This window comes from Fringilla coelebs, assembly GCF_963513975.1.
Source record: "Fringilla coelebs genome assembly, chromosome: 5".
In the NCBI taxonomy this organism is placed as follows: Eukaryota; Metazoa; Chordata; class Aves; order Passeriformes; family Fringillidae; genus Fringilla; species Fringilla coelebs.
In genome coordinates, this window is record NC_140033.1 from 454153 (window position 1) to 477317 (window position 23165).

Here is a 23165-nt window from a genome sequence, read left to right on the forward strand (position 1 = left end):
CTCTGCAGGGAGCAGACAGAGTGGGGATGTTCCTTTGGAGCTGGAGCAGCTCTGAATGGTCTCTTCAGCAATCTGGGCGCTGGGGCTCTGTCCAGAGGCAGGAGAAGGAGTCAGGGAGCCCCAAAGTCCTGGCCTAATCCAGGGTGAGGCAAAAACCCAAGGAATTCCAGTCTGGAGAAGAGAGGGTTGTGTGAGGACCTCACAGCACCTTCAGGGTCTGAAGGGATCTCAAAGGAATCCCAGGACCTTTAATGAGGGCTGTGGTTCCCTGCAGTAGCAGTTGTGATGGTCATGGATGATATGGTATTTACAGACTTTTTTGGTAGTTTTAGGCTTTCTTTGTAGTTTTGGAGAGGGCTGTGGGACCCTGCACTTTTGGGAACCATCTCCAGAATTCCTGATCAAAATAAAGGAGCATTTTGGGCAAAGGTGTTCTTTTGCTCCTCTTCCCTTTCTGCTGAAGGTCACAAAGCTCATTACCCTTCCTGGCCAATTTTCCCAGCATTACAGTGACCTTTTGGGTTTTGGATAACTTTTATCATCCCTGAGTCAGGAATGAATGATCAGCACGAAGGAGGTGGGATCAGGAAATGAGCCCCAAATCCAGGTTCAGGAGCTGCTGGCTGGGTGCAATAAAGGGAATTTGGTTCCTTACAGAAAATTGCCTCCTTTTCCTGCCTCTGCCTCCCCTGCTCTGCTGACAGAGGGTATTTAGATGCTACTTATTCAAATAATCCTCCCTCATTAATTATTCAGCTGTTTTTACATTTTTGTCTCATATTTTATTTATACCCATGGAAAGGAGACTTTCTGGAACGTTAGAAAATAGTCAGGATTGGGCTTTGAACTCCAGGGATGTTGGGTTTGGCTGGACGTGGGACTGGGGAAGGCAGGGAAGGAGAAGGGACTTCCTGAGGACTGGATTTTGGAGAGCTGTCCCTGAGGGACAGAGCTGGGATGTGGTGGGGAACAGGAGCTGCAGGAACTGGCGCAACAACTGACAGAACCAGAGGACACAGTCTCAAGCTGTGCCGAGGGAAATTCAGGCTGGAGAGCAGGAAAAAGCTTTTCCAGCAAGGGGATAAAGCTCTGCAATGGCTGCAGGGGAGGTGCTGCAGTCACCATCCCTGGGTGTGTTTAACAAGCCTGCATGTGGCACTGCCTGCCAGGCTCTGCCTGAGGGGCTGGGCTGGACTGGACGCTGTGACATTGAAGATCTCTTCCAGCCCAGTGATTGTGTGGTTGTGTGAGCTGGGGAGCAGGGCTGGCCTCAGCCTCCTGTTCCTTCCCCCCATCATTCCTTGGTCTGGCACAGAGCAGTGGGAAGAGTGGGATCTTGCCTCTGCCTTGAGTGGCAGCTGGGCGGTGCAGCAGCCGCAGCCCCGTGTGAGTGAGCCCTGTGTCCCCAGGCAGGAGTGCGTGGAGCAGCTGCTCGGGAACATGTTCGACGGGGAGCAGAGCGAGACCTGCATCGTGAACGGAACCCAGGTGCTCCTGACGCTGCTGGAAACGCGGCGCTCCGGGTGAGCCGGGACCGCCGGGACCACTGGGATCGCCGGGATTGCTGGGATCAGTGGGATTGCTGGGATCAGTGGGATCGCTGGGATTGCCGGGATTGCTGGGATAACTGGGATCGCTGGGATGACTGGGATTGCTGGGATCGCCGGGATTGCTGGGATCACTGGGATCGCCAGGATTGCAGGGATTGCTGGGATCAGTGGGATCGCTGGGATGACTGGGATCACTGGGATTCCCAGGATAACTGGGATTGCTGGGATCGCCGGGATCGCCGGAATTGCTGGGATCGCCGGGATTGCTGGGATCGCTGGGATCACTGGGATTACCGGGATAACTGGGATTGGCAGGATCACTGGGATTACCGGGATCACTGGGATCACTGGGGTTGCTGGGATCACTGGGATTACCAGGATCACTGAGATTACTGGGATTGCTGGGATCACTGGGATTGCCAGGATCGCTGGGATTGCTGGGATCGCTGGGATCACTGGGATTACCGGGATCACTGGGATTGCCAGGATCGCTGGGATTACCGGGATCGCTGGGATCACTGGGATTACCAGGATCATCAGGATTACTGGGATCGCTGGGATCACTGGGATTACCAGGATCACCAGGATCACTGGGATTGCTGGGATTTCTGGGATCATTGGGATTACTGGGATTCTTGGGATCACTGAGATCACCAGGATCACTGGGGGCTCCAGGCTGTGCTGGGGTCACAAAGGGAAGGGCACTGCCTAGACACAGGGAATGGCTTCAGGCTGGAAGAAGCGAGTCTTAGATGGGATACTGGCAGGGAATTCCTGCCTGGGAGGGAGGGCAGGCCCTGGCACAGGGTGCCCAGAGCAGCTGGGGCTGCCCCTGCATCCCTGGCAGTGCCCAAGGCCAGGCTGGGCAGGGCTGGGAGCAGCCTGGGACAGTGGGAGGAACAAACATTTGTTAGGTAGCTCTTGCTGAGCCATTTTCTTTGGAAGTGTTTGGGGGTTTGGAACCCCAGGAAGCACTTTGAGAATGTGGTTTGCCAGCTCTGCTGGGAGGTTATTTCTGGTCAGCTCCTCCCGAGCTCGGCATAGGTTTGGTTGTGTGAGCAGCACCTGGGAAATGATACCAATATTAACTAATACACTATAATAAATAATAGAAATAACTAATATAATGGAATCAACACCATGTGGGTATGGGAATGCGTTCAGGAGCTGAATGTTACTATTTTTCATCCTCATTTGTGAAGAGAAAACCACTGACGTTGCCAGTGTGACTGGAGGCTATTTAACAAAATCTCCACCTCTGGATACTGGGGGCAGTTCTGGGCCCCAGGAGAAGGAAGATGGAATGCAGGAAGTGTAGAAGGAAAATGGTTTTAGTGGAATTGCTGATTAAACACCAGGTTGGGCACTGGTTTAATATCATGAAGTCCCAGAATCCCAGGATGGACTGGGTTGGGAGGGACCCTGAGGACCCTGGTATCACTTGGTTGTTCAGAATGGGAAGAGGGAATGGCGAGTGACTCCAAGTGAATCCCGGTGTTCCCTCAGAGTGGAAGGCCTGATGGACTCGTACACTCAGGGATTCGAGAGGTCTTACACTGTCAACAGCAGCATCTTGCACGGCATCGAGCCCCGGCTCAAGGACTTCCACCAGCTGCTGCTGTGCCCACCCAAGGTACTGCCAGCGTTCCCGGGACTCCAGACAGCTCCAGCACGGACATGTGGCCAGGGAGGGGAAATCCACACCAAATCCTGTAACTCAGGCATGCAGGGATGAGCAGCAGGAGTCTGAGAGTTGTGTTCAGGGAAATCTTTGGGACTGGCGTGTTGAGTGGAGATGGGAAGGGATGGAGAAGAAGAAACTTTCAGTGGATAGGTGGATTTTAATCTTCTGACTTGGAAGTTAAATCTCCCAGTGGCCCCAGAACTATCCTCTTGGGAAGGTGATTTAGGTTTCCCTGCTGAGAACATTCCTGAAATGGGTGGGTTCTGTTTAATCTGAGAATTCCAGAACAGCTGGGGTTGTTAGGGATCATCCAGTGCAGGGCAGGGTCACCTGGAGCAGGTGACACAGGGACACGTCCAGCTGGGATTGGGATGTCTGCAGAGAGGGGGACTCGGGCCCTCCCCGAGCAGTGGTTCCAGGACTGTGCCACCTCCATGGGAAGCTCTTCCCCGTCGTGTGGTGGAGTTCCCATGGTTGGATTTAGGGCCCAGGCCCTGTAGAAGCATGGTGCAGGTGTGCTGTGGGAATGCTGTCCTACCCTGACTGCCCTCCCTGCCCTGCAGAAACCGGCGATCCTGACCACGCTGGGGGTGCTGGAGGAGCCGCTGGGGAACGCGCGGCTGCACGGCTCGCGGCTGATCGCGGCGCTGCTGCACGCCAACACGCCCAGCATCAACCACGAGCTCTGCAGGCTCGGCACCATGGACTTGTTACTTGTGAGTGTCCGGGGGCACCGGGGGCAGCGCCGGGACCCGGGAGCCCTTCTCTGCAGGGCTTGTGCCAGGGGGCCAAAGCCCTCATATTTCCCGTACCTGCTCCACGAGGAGCAGATCCCTAGAGGAACTTTTGTGATATGAATCTGACTGTTCCGGGTTTTGGACTGAGCCTCACACTTCCAAGTCCATGTTAGTTCAGTGGAGAAGGTGTGAAACAGTCTGTGCTGTGTGTGTGAGCTCCTGGAATGAGGAGAGATGAATTTTCTCCCAGGATCCCTGAGGCTGGAAAAAACCTTCCAGAACCTGGGCAGCCTTAAGAGAATTAATTCCACCCTTAGCAGTGGTTTAGTTCCTGTTTTTCCTAGGCTTCATTGAGCCCCAGCAGAGTTAGGTTGTTTAATTCAGTGTGTCTCTGCTGTGAGTGCTGTGTGATAGGATTCCTAAGTGCTCCATTTATTGGGAATATTCACTGATTTCCCAGCAGACTGAGCGCCCTGGGAATGCAGAGCCCAACCTGCACTGGGTGCTGGCATGTAGCAGGAAAACTGTTTGAGTGGAATTGCTTGATCAAACAACAACTTGGGCAACAGTTTAATATCCCAGAGTCCCAGAAACCTGGGATGGGTTGAATTGGGAAGATTCTTAGAGATCCCTGATATCATTAAAAGCAGGAAAATTCATCCTGAGTAAACTCTTCCGTCTCTTATTTCTCCTCCAGGATTTATTTTTTAAATACACGTGGAATAACTTTTTGCATTTCCAAGTGGAGCTGTCCATAGCAGCCATCCTGTCCCACTCGGTGCACGAGGGGAAGCCCAGCCCGGGGGATCCGGGCAGCAAAGAGGAGGCTCCGGGCGGGAACGCGGCCCCTGAGCCCACGGAGCCTGCAGAGCCCACACAGCCCACACGGCCCCCTGCCAGAGGCACCGAGAACCTCATGGTCACCCACGTGAGAGCTGGGCTGGGGCTGGGGCCACCAGGGGGCCTGGGCTGGGGCTGGGGTCACCAGGGGGCCTGGGGTGGGGCTGGGGTCACCAGGGTGCCTAGGGTGGGGCTGGGGTCACCAGGGATCTCTGGGGAGGGGCTGGGGTCACCAGGGGGCCTGGGGTGGAGCTGGGGTCACCAGGGGGCCTGGGGTGGGGCTGGGGTCACCAGGGTGCCTAGGGTGGGGCTGGGGTCACCAGGGGGCCTGGGGTGGGGCTGGGGTCACCAGGATGCCTGGGGAGGGGCTGGGGTCACCAGGGGGCCTGGGGTGGGGCTGGGGTCACCAGGGAATCTCTGGGGAGGGGCTGGGGCCACCAGGATGCCTGGGGTGGGGCTGGGGCCACCAGGGGGCCTGGGGTGGGGCTGGGGCCACCAGGGGGCTTGGGGTGGGGCTGGGGCCACGAGGGGGCATGGGGTGGGGCTGGGGTCACCAGGGATCTCTGGGGAGGGTCTGGGGTCACCAGGATGCCTGGGGAGGGGCTGGGGTCACCAGGGTGCCTGGGGAGGGGCTGGGGCCACCAGGGAATCTCTGGGGAGGGGCTGGGGTCAGCAGGGATCTCTGGGATGGGCTGGGGCCACCAGGGAATCTCTGGGGTGGGCTGTTCCAGAGCAGGCACATGTCTATAATGTCTAAAAATGTAGATTTTTTTATTATTATTTATTTTTATATGTAATTTTTAGTGTGTTTTGTTATAATTTATTGCCTTTAAATTTTTCTTTTTATTATTTACTATCAAATTTTCATGGGCTTTATTATTATCTGTTTTTAGTGTGTTTTATTATTTGTTATCATTTTAGTGGGTTTTATTATTTTTTAAAATCTATTTTTAGTGGGCTTTATTATTACTTACTATCATTTCTAGTGGTGCTCATGGTTGCTTTTGTGCCTTAATTTCTGGCATCCCATTAAAACTCCCCTCATTTAATGACCCTGTGAATCCCTTGATATGTATTAAAATTATCCCTATTTATTATTAAAATTGTCCCCATTTATTATTAAAATTCCATTTTTTAAAGTAAAAATTACTACAAATTTTGGGCAAAAAACTGACCAAGACCATTCCAGCTGTTAGTGGCCAGGCCTCAGTGTGGTGGCTGGAAAATGCCAGCAGTGCTTTAATTCCTGGTGCTGGGAGGAGCAGGAGCAGCCTGGGGATGCTCCAGGTGTTGCTGCTCTGCTGGGATCCTCTGGGGAATAACCAGGAAGGAACTGGGCTCCTGGGCAGGGGAAGGGCTGAGGTTTGAGCTCCTGGGGAGCAGCCAGGGAAGGAGCAGGAGGATCCACAGTTCTCCTTTGGAAAATGCTGAATATCCTCCCTTTTCCCCCACAGCTGTTCCAGAAGTGCTGCCTGGTGCAGAGGATATTGGACGCCTGGGAAGCCAATGACAAAATCCAGTAAGGAATTGCTGGCCTGGGGCTGCACATTGACTTTGGAATATTCTTGGAGAATTTCCATCTTAATGGTGTCCAAACAGACTTGGATTTTGGTTGGGATTTGGAACGGGGGCGGTTTGCATGCTGACAAGCCAAATTCCCAAATTTTGGACAGGATTTGAAGGCATGATGGGTTTTATGGATGTTTCCAAAACCCCGCCCCAAACACTCATTCTTCTGCTTTCCTGCTTACTCAGGGGATCCCATGGAATATTCACTTACATTTTTTTGTTTGTTTGTTTTAAATGTACAGTTTTATTCTTCCCGGAGTAGAAAACTGTTGGAAGTTGGGGTGGCCAAGCATTTGGGGCCTGGATTTCCTATTTTAGCTTTATAAACCCTTTGGATTTTGTGCTGATTGGGCTGATAAGAACTAAACATTCTAAAAGAACTAAAACATTAAAGTGGAAATATTCCAGAGGCTTCAGTTTCCGTGCCCAGCTCAGTGTTTGGTCCTCCCTCTCTATTTTGAGCTCCTGGTGGCTTCCAAGGGCTTTGGAGTCCCACTGGAATTGTTCAGGCCATAATTGGTGGATAGAGATCTGGATTACATTTTTTTTTTGTTGGGGTGGTTTGGGTTTTTGGTTCTTTTTACAGCCCCTTGTTCACATAAGGAATTTTGCTGGGCATTTCCTTGCCCAGTTCTGTAGGACCAAAAAAATCCCTGGGTGCTGCTTAGGAGTTTTCCTGATTAAACCAGAAAGGAGCCAGAGCTCATTCTTATTTCCAGCCAGAGTTCCAGTCACCAGCACACTGGAAAGAATCTGAGTGGAAGGAAAAAAAATAGGGATTTAAGCAGAAGAATCTCAGCCTGGGCTTTGGGAAGGTGGAGTTTCCAGGAGAGTCCTTGGCTGCTCTCAGTGGGCAGATGGAGGCCAGCAGGGACTGCCCCGGATCCCTGGCAGTGTCCAAGGCCAGACTGGACACTGGGCCTTGTGGCACCCTGGGACAGTGGGAGGTGTCCCTGCCATGGCAGGGGTGGCACTGGGGGGACTCTGAGGTCCCTTCTCACCAAACTGTTCCCTGGGCTGGTTTGGAGCACGGCTTCACTCTGCAGGAAGGGAAGCAGTGAGGAGCCAGAGAACGGACTCAGGGCTGCTTGGGCTCTGTGTTGGGAACTGGTTTTATCCCAGGGGGAATCCCATGCTTGGATGGGAATATCTCCTGTTCTGCGGGAGTCACTCCTGCAATCCCAGTCCCACCCTGGAGCTCTGCTAGTAGCTGTGCTGTAGATCCTTAACTTTAGGAGTTTTCTTCCCTGGGAATTACAATCAGATTTATTCCTGTATCTTTTCCATATTTAGCTCCTTGTTTGGAGCCCCTCCCATGTTACCTGAGTGGGAGGAGGGATCCCAAAACAGGGCAAAATGAGGGAAGGTTCCTGTCCTGGGGGCAAGCTCACCCCATCCTGCCAGAGCAGGGCTGATCCCTGTGTAGGGCTGAAATCCTGTGGCCATAGGGGCAGGAATGCTATAGCCATTGTGGCTGGAATTCTGTGGCCATAGGGGCAGGAATGCTGTGGCCATTGTGGCTGGAATTCTGTGGCCATAGGGGCAGGAATGCTATAGCCATTGTGGCTGGAATTCTGTGGCTGTAGGGGCAGGAATGCTATAGCCATTGTGGCTGGAATTCTGTGGCCATAGGGGCAGGAATGCTGTGACCACTGGGGCTGGAATTCTGTGGCCATAGGGGCAGGAATGCTGGGGCTATTTCCAGGGCTCTGTCCTGGCTCCGTGGTTACCCTGGCTCCATGGGTGTCCCGGTTCCATGGGTGTTCCGGTTCCACGGGTGTCCCGGTTCCATGCGTGTCCCAGATCCATGGGTATCCTGGTAGCATGGGTGCCCCAGCTCCATGGATGTCCCGGTTCCATGGGTGTCCCGGCTCCGTGGATGTCCCGGCTCCGTGGATGTCCCGGTTCCATGGGTGTCCCGGTTCCATGGGTATCCTGGTTCCATGGGTGTCCCGGCTCCGTGGATGTCCCAGTTCCATGGGTGTCCCGGTTCCATGGGTGTCCCGGCTCCGAGGGTGTCCCAGCTCCGTGGATATCCCGGTTCCATGGGTATCCTGGTTCCGTGGGTGTCCCGGCTCCGAGGGTGTCCCGGTTCCATGGGTGTCCCGGTTCCATGTGTATCCTGGTTCCATGGGTGTCCCGGTTCCGTGGGTGTCCCAGCTCCGAGGGTAGTGGCTGTTCTCTGTTCCAGGGCAGAGGGCGGCAGGAGGAGAGGGAACATGGGGCACCTGACCCGCATCGCCAACGCCGTGGTGCACAACATGGAGAAGGGGCCCATGCAGGCCCAAATCAGTGACTTCATCAAAGGTACTGCCTGCTCCTCCTCTTCAGCCTCCTCCTCCTCCACGTCCTCCTCCTCCTCCTCCTCCTCCTCCTTCTCCTTCTCCTTCTCCTTCTCCTTCTCCTTCTCCTTCTCCTTCTCCTTCTCCTTCTCCTTCTCCTTCTCCTTCTCCTTCTCCTTCTCCTTCTCCTTCTCCTTCTCCTTCTCCTTCTCCTTCTCCTTCTCCTTCTCCTTCTCCTTCTCCTTCTCCTTCTTCTTCCTCCTTCACTTTTCACTGCTCTCCAGGGAAAAATAACCCTTGGGAGCTCCTGGGAGGGCTCACTGCAGGTATTTCCTCCTCCTATTGGAAAGGGTTCCCAGGGAAATCCCACAATATCCCATCATCCCATGGTGAGACCCCATTTGGCTGCTCCTGGTTTTCAGGCAGTGAGGTTAAGATTGGACAGTGGGAGGTGTCCCTGCCATGGCAGGGGTGGCACTGGATGGGCTTTGAGGTCCCTTCCCACCCAACCCATTCCATGATTCCATGACTCTTTGAGGAAAGAGACGTGAGATTAAGTGTCCCCAGAGGCCCCAGAAGTGCTCATCAGGGGTATTCCCATTGCCAGGCTGTGTGCATCCTACCCTCACTGGATCCACTTGGAGAACTGGTTTTGTCCCATGGGTTTGGGTGAGAGGAAGGAAGACTTTCCACAATTTCCACATTTTCCATCCCCACTGCTCAGCCTCTACCGGGCTGGGAGGGGGCACAGCTGGGCAGTGACAATCTGGGAGCACAATCTTCTGCTCTTTTCTCCTTTTATTATTTCTCCATTTCCCTGCCTCAGCCCTCAAGTTCTGCTCACCTTTGTGCTCCTGGTTGTGCTGGGCTGGGAGGGATGGGAGGGGAGGGCGCCCCCAGTCCCCAGGAGAAAAGGGAAGACCCAAGCACAGCTGGAGCCCTGTTGTTCCCAGCAAGGTGAGAGAAGCTGTGAGTCCTTAGCCCAGGTGAGTCCCCAGGGAGTTCAGCTGGCTCAGAACTCCCATGGTTTCTGTGTCCCTCTCATTCCAGAGTTGCCTGAGGACTGCAGGGGCAGGTGGGAGAGTTTTGTGGAGGAGACGCTGACGGAGACAAACCGGAGAAACACGGTGGATTTGGTGAGTTGCTCACTCCAGTGCCTGCTGGGCTTCCCCTAACAGAAGAAAGGGATATTCCTGGTTTTTCTCATTTTCTTCTTTTGCTGAAGAACACTCCAAGGCAGAGTAGAAAGCATTTCCATAGACATGTTTCATAACAGTCCTTCAGCAGAGCTGGTGCTGAGTTGGTCCCTGGGATTCTTTGGGACAGCTCCTGCCTAGGCAGGAGTTTGGGCTTTGGTGGAACTGAAACACTGGAGCTTTTCCAGCTTTCCCTGGTTCCCTGACTGGTTTGTGCTTTCCCAGGTGAGCACCCACCACCTGCACTCCTCCAGTGAGGATGAGGACATTGAAAGTGCTTTTCCCAACGAGCTCACTCTCCAGCAGGTGAGTTGGGAACATCTTCACTATTACCCAGAAACTCGCTGCTCCAGTTGCCTTTGGGCTTTCCCAGAGCAGTTCCTTGGCCTGGGATCCACCTGGGAGCAGGGCAGGAGGCATTGGGGCAGGAATCCCAGAGCTCTGTGTGACCCTGCTCTGGGAAGGGGCCAGAGTGAGGATTTCACACTCTTCCCTGGGATTTTAGTGCTTTCCTGGAGGAGCTCCACTGACTGTTTCTGGAATGTCTCTGAACACCCTACTGATGGATTTTTTGGGATCCCTTCCCAGGCCTTCTCCGAGTACCAGATCCAGCAGATGACAGCCAATTTCGTGGATCAGTTTGGCTTCAATGACGAGGAGTTTGCAGACCAGGATGACAACATCAAGTGAGTCTGGGGGTGTTTGGTGACAGCACCAAGTGAGTCTGGGGGTGATTGGCATTTCAGCCTCTTTGCATCCCATCCTCCCTCTGCTTCAGGTTTACAAATGAGCCTTGTTATCCCTCCTCAGGTTGTAAACAGCTCCTTGTTTTCCAGGAGCCCAGCCCGATGTCCAGAGCCAGGTGGAGAAGCAAGGAAAAGTATTCCTTCATTTCAAAGAGGGATATTTGAAATAAAGCAGGCAACTGTTGTCCAGCCCTGGTCTGGAATGAGTTTAAAGACAAAGCATGAGAGCAAACTCTGGGCAGTTAAGCAGATCTTTTCCAAGGAATTAAATCTTATTGGAAGAAGTGAAGAGACAGTGCTCTGATGGAATCCGTGGAAAATGCAGCCATTTTCCCTCTCCTGAGGAAGGGAGCAGGGATGATCAGGAGCAGTGGCATTTCAGTCAATCAGGGAAGGGGATTCAGAGTTACACAACCTGCTGAACCCAGAGCTCGGAATTTGCTGCTTTTACAGAATTCTCTTAATCCCGTTAAAGCTGCAGCTCATCCTCTCTCCTTAGAAATGTATCTGGCACTGGGATAATCCCAGTGGCCATGACAGTCCTGAAACTGGGCTCAATTATGGACAGAGCAGTGCTCCAGGGGATCCCAGTGCTCCTGGGTTTGTCTCCATCCCAGGAATTCCTTGGGTCCAAGGCAGTACCTCTGCCCTTCCCATCCAGGGTTTTTCCTGAGCCTCAGAGATGTCAGAAGCTTGATAAGGCAAAAATTCTAGAATAGAATCAGAGTTGAAATGAACATAAATGATTCTTTTCTACACATAAATATTTTTATAAAAAAATAAATAAAATAAAATAAAATAAAATAAAATAAAATAAAATAAAATAAAATAAAATAAAATAAAATAAAATAACATACTTTTCACTGCTGACAAATACAGCTCCATGTGAGTGAGGGGCAGGGAGGAGTTAAATCCCTGAGGAGCTGCCCCAGGGCCTTCTGCCCAGTGTAAAATGAACATGAAACTGGAAAAAGTCTGACTGGCATGTTGTAGCTCTGTTTGTGATTGGAAAAGGAGAAGGTCCTGCAAAAAGGGGAATATTCTGGCAGTGGTGCTCCCTGCCAGCTGTTTCCTGATGGTGGACACTGGGCTGGAAATGAATTGGAATATTTAAGGACTATCAGTCATGTGTGAGTGTCCCTGGGATTACAGGAGTATTGAACTGGAGAGTCTTTCAAAGAAAATGACACTAGAAAAGCTAGAGAGCCATGAATAGGGAGAGTGAGCTCTTCTGAATCCAAACTCTGGGAATTGGGAATTTCTGGGCCTGCAGCACCCTCTGCTGTTCCCACCAGGGGCTCCTCTGGCTTGGACTGGGAATTGGGTCATCAGAGATATTCACACCCTGGGATATTCACAGAACAGCCACACCTCGGGCTTTGAGACTGAGATTCACAGAACCCCAGGATCCCTGAGGCTGGAAAAGCCCTCCCAGCCCATCCAGTCCCAGCTGTGCCTAGTGACCACCTTGTCCCCAGCTCTGAGCCCTGAGTGCCACCTCCAGGAATTCCTTGGACACCTCCAGGGATGGGCATTCCAAATTTCCCCTGCCAAGGCCTCACCCCCCTTTCCATGGGGCAATTCTACTGATGTCACCCTGAGGCTGCCCTGGCCCAGCCTGAGGCCGTTCCCTTTGCTCCTGTCCCTGTTCCCTGGGAGCACAGCCCGACACCCCCGGCTGCCCCCCAGGAAGCCCCCCCAGTGCCTCCCCTGCCATGGGCAGGGAATGTTCTAGGCTGGAATAACCCTTCCCTGGGTGGGGGACACAGTGGGCAGGAGTGGCTGTGCAGAGATCCCACCCCAGGAGCGGCTCTGGCTCTGCTGTTGTCCCTCTGGGAAGCACGGGCTCCTCGGAGCCCCCCCTGAGCTCTTCCCTCCCTCCTCCCTCCCAGCGCTCCCTTTGACCGCATCGCCGAGATCAACTTCAACATCGATGCTGACGACGACAGCGTGAGTGGGGATCTGGGCTGGGGCTGGAGTCACTGTGCTTCTGGAAAGGTGCTGCTTGCATTCTGAGAGAGCAAAGCTTTGGGGGGGTTTGGGCAATGCAGAGGGACCTGAGAGGGCCGGGCACTGCTGGCCCCTCAGGGCTTCCTGCCAGGGAATGTTCCTCTGAGGCAGCACCCCCGGCACGGAGGAATCTTCCTCCCGCCCTGCAGTGCCAGTCTGTTCTTAGAATCATGGAATCCTGAGATGGTTTGGGTGGGAAGGGACCTCAGAGCCCCTCCAGTGCCACCCCTGCCATGGCAGGGACACCTCCCCCTGCCCCAGGCTGCTCCAGCCCCAGTGTCCAGCCTGGCCTTGGGCACTGCCAGGGATCAGGGGCAGCCACAGCTGCTCTGGCAATCCCAGCCCAGCCAGGAATTCCTCATTGCCAAGATCCCATCCATGGCTGCCCTCTGGCAGTGGGAGCCATTCCCTGGGTGCTGTCCCTGCAGGCCTTGTCCCCAGTCCCTCTGCAGCTCTCCTGGAGCCCCTTCAGGCCCTGCCAGGGGCTCTGAGATATACCTGTATTCCTCTCCTCTCCAGGTGAGCACCCCCATCTCTCATAGCTTTAGATTAGACACAGATTAGGGAAGCATAGGCAGAGATGGATTTCTCATGGATCTAAACATTGCTAGGCTCTTCTTGGCCTTTCCTGGTTTGTTGCCCCAAAGCACAGCAGCAGCTGGACTGTGGTGATCCCAGGTGATCCCAGCTCCTGGGCAAAGCTGGATTTGGTCAGCTCTGAGACTTGGGCTTAAAGCAGTGTCTCCAGAGAACCTGTGGAATGTATCTTCTCTTTGGTCCTGCAGCCCAATGCCTCCCTGTTTGAGGCCTGCTGCAACGAGCGCATCCAGCAGTTCGACGACAACGAGGAGGAGGAGGATATCTGGGAGGAGAAGGACATCTCCTATGCAACCCAGGTCAAGTCCAGGACACGGTAAGGTGAAAGCAGAACCCTGATTTTCCCCCTGTGTGGGGAATCTGCACATTTCAGTCCAGGCCAGGAGGAATTCCTTGGGTTTTGTGTCATTTTGGGGAGGTTTTGTCTGACACAACCCTGAGCACTTTCCCTGGCACTTGTGCTGGGCGTTCTCCCTAACTGGAGACAGATCCAGTTAAAGGGAATTCATTAACAATGGGAACATCTAATTATTGAGTCTTCCATCAAATACATTAAAAACCCTTAGTGTGAAACACTTGGAATTTGCTCCTTCTCTCATCCTTGGAGAGGAGGAGGAGGAGGAGGTGAGACTGAGGGGAGTGGGCAGAACATTCTTTCTCAGAACATTCAAATCAGAAAAGTGAGAACAAGAGGCCTCCCAGGGGCATCTTGGGCTTTGAAATAATTTTTCATCCCTTTGACAGAGCCACTCATTAAAATAAAGTTATTTCCATAATTCCCAATCTGCAGTGTGATCAAAGGAAACAGGAAAAACATCCAAGACTTCGCTGTGTCCTTGCCCAGCATCAACTGCCTCAGGTCCTGCCTGGGCACAGGGTGGGCTCCAAACCAGTGTCTGTCCCCTCTCTGAGCACTGGTTTGTGTGGTGTCCCCAGGCCTGGCTCTGTCCTGCACCTCCAGGGAATGCTGCAGCAAAGCCCTCGGGAATCTGGGGGAATCTCTCTGAGCACCCACGAATGCCCTCAGCAGTTGGGGGAAATATTCTGGGGGAAACAACCCTGGCAAAGGCTCTGGGCTGTTTCCCCAGGGACAGGGAGGAGGAGCTGAGGTATCCAGGCGTGGCTCATTCCCAGTTCTCGTTCAGGTTTGGAGCCTCACAGACCTCAGAGAGCTCCAAGAGTGACCTGGAGAATGGGGACCACGACGGCAGCGTGGACTCGGAGGAGGAGGAGGAGCGGCCACCACCAGCCTCCCCACACAAGAGCAACGCCCCGGAGCAGAAGGACTCAGACTCCTGCCAAGGTACCGGGGCTGGGAGCGCATCCCTGCGTCTGCAGGGATCACAGCAGCACTCACACACTGCCAGCTCCCCTGGAGAGTCCCCAGCTCCTCCTGGCCAGGGGAAATGGGAATGTCAGGGCTCACTTTGTGCCTCTGGAGTCTCTGGAGCTGCAGCCCTGCCCCAGAAGAGCCCTTGTGTCAGACAGCCCCACAGGGAGCATCCCAGGGAAGGGGTCCCTGCCCATGGCAGGGCTTGGAATGAGAGGAGCTGTAAGGTCCCCTTGCACCCAAGCTATTCCATGGTTCTGTGGCTCACTGAATCCCAGCTCCTTCACTGAAAATCCCAATCAAAGCAGCAGTGCAGGGACATGACCTGAACTCCTCCCACCCCCGGACAGGAGGTGTGTGCCCGCCTTTGCCAGGTGTCTCCACACCCCCATCCCTGCCTGTTCTCCTGATTTTCCAGCTGTGCTTTGCCTGGGGCAAACCCATCCTTATAGTGACTGGAGCAGGAGTGCAGAGGGACAGGCTTTTCCTGGAATCCCAGGAATGGGTTTGGGTGGGAAGGGACCTCAGAGCCCCTCCTGTGCCAGCCCTGCCATGGCAGGGACACCTCCCACTGTCCCAGGCTGCTCCAGCCCCAGTGTCCAGCCTGGCCTTTGGCACTGCCAGGGATGCAGGGGCAGCCCCAGCTGCTCTGGCAGTTCCAGCCCAACCCCTGCTCACCTTCCCAGACAGGAATTCCTTCCTAAGATCCCATCTAAACTTGGGGCTGGAAGCCATTCACTGTGTCCTGTCCCTCCAGGCCCTGTACATTGTCTTTTTCCATCTTGTCTGCTCCCTTCAGGGGTTTTCACAACTCTTGGTGTAAATGACACCATTGGAATGCTGGACAGACGTGGTGCTGTCAGCAGAACAATTCCAAGGGACAAAACATTTTCCCAACCATCCATTTTTCCACACTTTTTGAGTTCTATACCATTTTTTTCTCTGGGTGCTGCCTTTATGTTGTCACTCTGAGCATCAGGCAGGGTTATCCCAGAATCCTGCTCTCTGCACCCCTTTGGAAGTGTCAGATAATTCCAGTCCATTGGGAAAAACCAGTATGAGCCTCCCAGTCCCAGTGGGCTTTGTGTGGCAGCCCAGTCACCCTCTGGAGATTCATTTGGAATTTAGGATCAGTTTTGGGGATGCAGCCCTGGGGGGGCTCTCCTGCCTGGTTCTGTTCCTGCAGATCTCTGCAATCCTCCCTCTTGCCTGGGAAAAGCTCAGGAAAAATGCTATTACAAAGGCGGGATTTGTAGGACTGGAAGCAGGAAGTGGGACTAAAAGTGGAAGGAGGTTCTGGAGGAGGAATTGTCCAGGACTGTGAAAAAAGCAGTGGGTGATTTTTAGGATCTTAAATATTGGAATCCATTGATCACTTCTTTACCTGAAACCCAACCATTGGAGGTGGATATGGGAGCTTTTGGCAGGGAGCTGAGGGACTTGGAGCTGGGAATCACTGGCTTGGGGGATGAAGCCACCCGTGGTGTCATTTGTCTCCATGGATGCCTCTCCTGGGTATAAACATCTGGAGAGGGATTTTCGTGGGACACAGGCAGGTGTGGAAGGGGGACCCTGGGATGGGTCCCTGTGTCCCTGGGATCCCAGGGATGTTCCTGGGCTGGGTTACTGTGTCCCTGGTCTGTCCCTGGGATCCCTGGGATGTCCCTTGGATTCCTGGGATGGCCCTGGGTGGGTTGGTGTGTCCCTGGGATCCCTGGGCTGTCCCTGGGCTGTCCTGGGATGGCCCTGGGTGGGTTGGTGTGTCCCTGGGCTGCTCCTGGCCGGCTGAGGCTGGGCTGGCACCCAGGCTGTGGTGTCCCTAGGGGCCGGCTGGACGGCCGTGTTCGAGCCCGCGGGCCCCACGCCGCCCGTGGCCATGGACGTGGGCTCCAGCGTGTGGGACTCGGCCGCCCCGCCGAGCGCCGCCCCGGAGGAGAAGGGCTGGGCCAAGTTCACAGACTTCCAGCCTTTCTGCTGGTAAGAGCCACGGAATTCCAACTCCCCTAGGGCTTGGGAAGGGGGGAATATTTGGGGTATGTTTTGATGGAGTCCCTGGCTGTGATCCTTCCTTCTTCCCCTTCCCTTCCCATCGCCTCCCTTTAATTGTTTAATGCTGTCTGATGATCCTGGATCATCACACACCTCCTCTGTCCTTCCCGCTGCTTCCCAGTGCTCCTGACTGACACAGCCCCACTCTCTGTGTCCTCACTGGGGTAGAGAACCAGGAAATAAGGTTTAGAGAAATTCACAACAGTGATGGGATGGAAGAGCAGGGCCGGTGGCAGCTCCTGGGGCAGTTGGGAGGCTCTGGGATGATCCTGGCTCCGTGCTCAGGGCTCTTCCCTCCCCAGCTCCGAGTCCGGCCCTCGCTGCAGCTCCCCCATGGACACCGAGAGCGGCGGCACCGATGGGACCCCGGCTCAGGGCCAGGACAAGAACTGTGAGTGACACAGGGCCACTCGGGGTGCTCTCAACCCCTGGGAGCTCTGCATGGAGCCCCTGGGGCAGGAGAAACCTCCCTGCAGCGCCCCTGCCCTGAGCATTCCCAGCGGGATCCGTGAGCGAAACAAAGGCAGAGATCCCCCATTGCTGGGACAATGTCAGCAGGGAAGGGGTGGAGCTACAGTGGGTTGGAACTGATATCTCAGGGACACTTCATTTATTCCTGCAAGTGTCCCAGGCCAGGCTGGACAGGACTGGGAGCACTCTGGAACAGTGGAAGGTGTTCCTGCCCGTGGTGGCACTGGGTGGGCTTTGAGATCCTTCCCACCCAACCCATCCCATGATTCCCAGACCATCTGCAGTGGCTGCAGGCCCCGTTTGACCCCTCGGGCCGGTCCGGGGAGCTTTCCCAAGGTTCCAGTGTGGGCTGTTCCTCCCCCAGCCAGCACTGCTGCCTCTCCCTGTGTGTGGAACGCGTGTGGGACACGGAAGGCACCGCTGGTGGCCTTGGACAGCAGCTCCTCGGGCAGCTCCGAGAGCGACGACGACGATGACGACAACAAGGCCAAGGCTGGCACGGAATCCACGGCCACGGCACAGGAGCCCGGCAAGGACAGGGCAGCTCTCTCCAGGTGGGAAGGGATCTCCTCTCTCCAGGTGGGCTGGGATGGCCCTGTGTGGTTCCAGTGTCCTTTCTCCTGTGGGCTTCATGTCCTGGTGTCCCTTGGGAGCAGGTCCTGCCCCGGCGTGGCATGGCGGGAGCTGAGGGACGTATTTAGCAGAGGGTTATTCCCAGGAAGGGTTGGGCCTCCTTTGGGCCACTCTAGTGTCACAGGAGCATCTCTGTCCCTGTCCTTTGGGTACCCCAGTGTCACAGGAGCATCTCTGTCTGTGATCTGGGATCCAGCCCAGGGCGGGATCTGGGTGGGATCGCTTGGAAAAGCAGAGTAAAGGCTCCCATGAGATCCTCCTGCAGCCATGGGGGGAAGGTTTAACCCACTCAGGTTCTTGTTTTCCCCAAAGGCATTCAGTGATAAAAGCACCAGGAAAGGCTGGAGCAGATCTAGAGATTGGGCAGATTTGTAGGAATTGGATCCTCAATCCAGGCTGCTCCAATCACAGCGGATGAGCTGCTGCCCAACCCAGTCAGCATCTTCTGCATCCACAGCAATTTTACTCAGTTCTAAGATTCTGAGGTTTTTCCTCGTATTCTTCCATGGATTTCCTCATGTTTTTTACCTGAGTCTCTGGGTTTCTGCACCTGACTCAGGATCAGGAGTTTCCTTCAGCGATGTTTGGTGACTATGTGGGGTCATTCCTGGTTGTGCTCAGCCAGCAGCAGCTCCTGGGGGCCTGGGGGCTGGGAAACCACTGGGATTGCAGAATTCCCTGGAATTAGTGCAGGAGTAATCCCAAGGTCTGTTAGGTTGGAAGCAGCTTATTCTGAGAAATGCATTAATTCTGATAAATACAGTTGATTTTGATAATTACATTAATTCTGATAAATGCAGTTGATTTGGATAAATGCATTCATTTTGATGAACACAGTTAATTTGGATACATTTCAGTTTGATAAATGCATTAGTTCCGATAAATGCATTAATTCTGATAAATGCACTCTCTGTGCCTGGGAATGGCCTGGCTGTGGCTTGGTGGGAAGCAGAGGGTGAGGGAAGGCACAGCAGTTCCAGCTGTGCTGAAGGCAGCCTCTCCTTCTCTTGGATTGTGTGGAGTTGGATCCATTGGATCTGGTCCAAGCTGGGCTCCAAGTGCTTTTCCTGCCCTGGGCCATAGTGTGGGCACAGCAGGACCTTGCCTGGGGCTGGCTGAGTTCCCAGCAGGATCAGGGAGTGTCCTGAGCTGGACTCACAGGGTCGTTGGTCCAACTGCCCAGGACAGCCGGTGTTGTCCAGACATTCTTGGGGCTCTGGAGCTGTGCCCATTCCCTGGGGAGATGTTCCAGTGCCCAGCACCCTCTGGAGGAAGAGCCTTTCCTGATACCCCACCTAACCCTCCCTGACCCAGCTCCAGCTGTTCCTGCTCCTGTGTCCATCCTCTTTGAGATGTTCTCACCTCTTCCTTGCTTTCCTGGCAGGAGGGAAATGTTTGTTCCTGGTTTGGCACATTGGGAATGTTTTCCTCCCCAGACACCTGTCTGTACCACATTCCATAGGGATAAAACTTCCCAAACCTGCCTGCCTTTGCCTGCCTGCTGATTCCATTGTGGCAAAGAGCACCCATTGCCTCCCCTGACAGGTGTCTGTGGATCTCCACAGCTGTGTCCATGGCCAGAGATCCCAGGGGAAGCTGTGGGAGGACAGGGGCGGTGCCACAGCTGGGACTGGAGCTGCTCCAGGCCTGGGCTCCCAGAGGGAATCACCACCCAGAGCCTTCCCAGTGTCCTCAGCTCTCACAGACCACTCTGCCTGCAGTGGGAATATCCATTTTTTACCACATTCCTTAAGGGTTCCAGGAAAATCAGGAACATTTTGGAATCGCTCTGTGAGTTGTGAGTCTCTCCAAGCACTTCCCCAAAACCTGCACCAAACCCCATTCCTATTGCTGCAGGAAGAGTTTTTCCATCCCCTTGCGTCCCTGGAATAACTGGAATCCACACAGGGATCTTTAATTCTCTTTGGAGCTGCTCAGGGACTGAGGATTTTCCTTCCCCTTGTCCCTGGAATCCGCGTTGGAGGTCTTTTATCCTTGGAGCTGCGCAAGGCCTCTGTGGATTCCATGGAGAACCAGATGTTGCAGCCCAGTAAATCCTCCAGATGTTCCACTCTCTGTGAGCCGCATCCCAGCTGCCCAGAGGGATCCTTAGGGAGATGCAGCTCAGGAATTGCTCTCAGCTTCCCAGTTTGGATTCCACTGCCTGGGGAGGTTTGGGGTCCCATCCCTTCAGGAGTGTCTGGGGGACAACAGGACATCGCACACAAACTCCTTCTTTGAGTTGTGTCACCCCTGGGTGACCAGGGGTGTGTGTCCAGCTGGGATTTTCCAGGAGCTCAGGGAAGGCAGAGAAATTCCCAAGGCCCCGTGGGTGTTCAGGTAACTCTGGAATCCTCCTGCCCTGGAAACTTCAGGGATTTGGCTTCAGAAGTTTCTCTTTGAGCCATGGAAATGTCGAGCTCCAGTTTTTTGTGTGGGAAGTGGTTTTTTCCAGCAACATTCCTGGGAACGCAGCTCCATCCCTGTGTCTCTCCAAGGTGTATTTTGGTACTTCTGAGGAGCTTGTGAGCCCTGGAGGAAAGGGAATGTTTGGATCTCATTATTCCTCATTTTTATGGTTTTTTTTCAAGAGAAGTGCTCCAGAAATAGAACCCCAGTCTCCAATCTCCATCACATGTCCAATTATCCAGCTGGGATTATTTTTTTCCATATACTCCCCCAGAGCCAGTGACAGGATTCAGCTCAGCCACCTTCAGCTTTTCTCTCTTTTGTGGAGGTTTGCTCTGGGAGAGAGGGAGAAAGAATTGTTCTGGATGGAAACTGGGAAGAAAACATTCCTGGGGCAGCTTATCCTCTGCCTTGGAAGCCAAAAAGTGAGATGTGCAGAGAAATCCCTTCTCCAGCTGCAAATCTGGGGGGGTTTATTCCAAACAAGAGATTGGGAAGGTTTGTTCCTGCAGTTCTCCTTTCCCAGGATTTGAACTTTGGTTGTTGGTGCCTCACTGGGGACATTGTCCCTCAGGTGGCACCTCCGTGGTCCCTGGAGTGCCTTCAGCATGTTTGGATTCTGGACATCCAGTCCCTGGGGGCTTTCCTCCATGGGGTTTTAGGATCTGCCCCTAAACCCAGGATTTTCTGCGTGTCCCAGAAGCCTGAGGAGCCCCCTGGAGCAGAGCAGTGTTTGTGTCCGTGCCCGAACAGAGCAGGCTGTGACATCCCAGCAATGGCAATGGGAATGGTGCTTTAGGAACTCTCAGACTGGACTTGCAGCAGGAGTTGGGAATGCCTCCCTGGAGGAGCTGTTCTGGTGTGTCCTGTTGGGTTTGGGACCCGGAGCCTCCAGGATGTGCCCACTGATTTGAATAACGGCTTATTGCCAGTTCTCATTCCCAATGGGATCTTTAGGCCTGTGTGGGGAGAGCAGGAGGAATTTTGTTTTCCCCACTGGAATTTGAGCCCCATTCCAGCATGAGTCTGCTTTTCCCGTGGGCTGAGCTCCACTGAGGTGTCCGTGCCCTCTCCCGCAGTGGTTCCGACGGAAAGGCTCCGGAGACGCTTCCCGTGGCCGACTCGGGGCCGGCCGGTGCGCCCCACGGAGCCCGGAACAGCGCGGCCACGCACACGGACGGGCCCCAGAGAGTGGCCACTGCCGTCACAACTGCCACAGAAACGGCCACGAGAGACAGGTGAGGGCAGAAGCTGGCATGGCTGGGTGGGAAGGGACCCCAGAGCCCCTCCAGTGCCAGCCCTGCCATGGCAGGGACACCTCCCACTGTCCCAGGCTGCTCCAGCCCCAGTGTCCAGCCTGGCCTTGGGCGCTGCCAGGGATGCAGGGGCAGCCCCAGCTGCTCTGGCAATCCCAGCCCAGCCAGGAATTCCTCATTCCCAAGGTCCCATCCCTCTGGCAGTGGGAGCCAGGGAGCCATTCCCTGTGTGCTGTCCCTGCAGGCCTTGTCCCCAGTCCCTCTGCAGCCTCCTGGAGCCCCTTTAGGTCCTGCCAGGGCCTCTCAGCTCTCCCTTACTGAACATTTCCTAACTCTCAGCCTGCCCTCATGTTAAGGATGCCCCATCCCTCTCATCACCTTGGAAGGGGTTGGAACTAGACAGCTTTTAGGTCTGTTCCCACCCGTGCCATTGCCTGATTCCCCATGGATTTTCCCTGTAATAGTCCATGAGGCACTGGGGGAGTTTCTCCTCAGGGAGCTGAGAACACTTCAGTGGACAGACAGAACACAACCAGAGTGTGGGGCTCCGAAGGGCATTCCCAGGAGGGATGAGGGCAGCTTTGGGAGCTCTCGTGGCATGTCCCGTGTCCCTAAGGCTGCTCCCTGGTGTCCCTGCAGGAGTGAGGAGGCCTTGCCCTGCGCCGAAGCCACATTGAACGGCCCCGCTTGATGCCGCCGCCGCCCTGGGACATGTGTGAGCCAGGCCAGGCTGCTCCCTGGTGATGCAATTTGTCAATTCTTTATTATTTTTTTTTCATTTTAATTTTATTTTTTAATAAATGCTGCATTGATGAGAGCGAGCTGGCGTTCAGGACCAGACACGCAGATCCAACAGCACCGATCCGTTCGGAAAGACACTCGGCATTGTCGAAATGTAGCATTGAGTTCAGTCCTCACGGGAATGACGGGCTCTTCCCAAGCCTTCTGCCTGATTTGAGTTGTCCCCTTCCCCGTGCCCCTGGTTTTTGTTTTGGATTTGGGGTTCAGTGCTGTTTTCCCAGTGTTATTGCACACAGTATTCAGCTTCTCTTGGGAAGGTAGCAGGTCCAGCGGCAGCCGGGGCCAGCGCACAAATCCCGCAGCCGTGTGACCAAAGTTCCTGATGGAGCTGTCCTCGGGCAGCCTTTGCACCGCTTTGTAGAGCAATAAAGCCTTACCAGAAACATTTCACAGGAGAGGAGGAATGCCAACACTTCCGTGGGGGGAGCAGGGAGGGCTTGCACTGGGTTGGCAGGGCCGAGGCTGGGGTTGTCCCCGGCCGGAGCCGGGGAGTGACGCTGAGGCCCAGCTGTCCAGGGAACGGGATGTCCCTGCCTTCCAGCACTGCTCCGGGCTCTCGTGGACACGTGGTGGATCAGGGCAGGGGCTGGGCCGGGCAGAGGTGGCCTCTCCTGCCGATGTCCGTGCTGGCCACAGGGGACCCTGCCCACGAGGAGGTGACCAGGGGTTTGCTGGCTGTTTGGAGACTGAATTAATGTATTTGCAAATGATGATGGAAATCCTTTTTCTGTTTGTTTTGTTCTGCTTTTAAAGTTTTTAATGGATGCAGGAACAGCAACACTTTTGCACTTTGTACCTGGTGATGACAGCGTTGGGGGAGGGCATGGGAAAGCCCTGGGGGACATCCAAATCCCTCAGGGAGGATAGGAGAGCAGGGCCAGGTGAGGGGAGCACCTGGAGCTGGGATATGGGATGTGGGATGTGGGATGTGGGATATGGGATGTGCCCAGGCTGGAGCTCTGAGCTAACTGCCACCCCAGCTTGGGGGGCACATGAGGGGCACTG

General features: G+C 54.5%; 1 protein-coding gene across 3 annotated transcripts in view; it reads left to right on the plus strand.

The window, feature by feature from the left end:
- Nucleotides 1–22954, plus strand: part of PPP6R2 (protein phosphatase 6 regulatory subunit 2) — a 57771-nt gene extending 34817 nt beyond the window's left edge. For all 3 annotated transcript variants that reach the window (XM_084206413.1, XM_084206414.1, XM_084206412.1), the window contains 17 exons: nucleotides 1410–1523; nucleotides 3057–3183; nucleotides 3798–3950; nucleotides 4669–4899; nucleotides 6266–6330; nucleotides 8572–8687; nucleotides 9713–9798; nucleotides 10084–10164; nucleotides 10447–10544; nucleotides 12497–12554; nucleotides 13400–13527; nucleotides 14357–14514; nucleotides 16365–16518; nucleotides 16893–16981; nucleotides 17426–17615; nucleotides 21183–21341; nucleotides 21999–22954. In XM_084206413.1, coding sequence (XP_084062539.1) covers nucleotides 1410–1523; nucleotides 3057–3183; nucleotides 3798–3950; nucleotides 4669–4899; nucleotides 6266–6330; nucleotides 8572–8687; nucleotides 9713–9798; nucleotides 10084–10164; nucleotides 10447–10544; nucleotides 12497–12554; nucleotides 13400–13527; nucleotides 14357–14514; nucleotides 16365–16518; nucleotides 16893–16981; nucleotides 17426–17615; nucleotides 21183–21341; nucleotides 21999–22050 — 2059 coding nt within the window. In that variant the 3' untranslated portion in view covers nucleotides 22051–22954. The remainder of the gene's footprint in view (nucleotides 1–1409; nucleotides 1524–3056; nucleotides 3184–3797; nucleotides 3951–4668; nucleotides 4900–6265; nucleotides 6331–8571; nucleotides 8688–9712; nucleotides 9799–10083; nucleotides 10165–10446; nucleotides 10545–12496; nucleotides 12555–13399; nucleotides 13528–14356; nucleotides 14515–16364; nucleotides 16519–16892; nucleotides 16982–17425; nucleotides 17616–21182; nucleotides 21342–21998) is intronic.
- The last annotated feature ends 211 nt before the right edge of the window (nucleotides 22955–23165 follow it).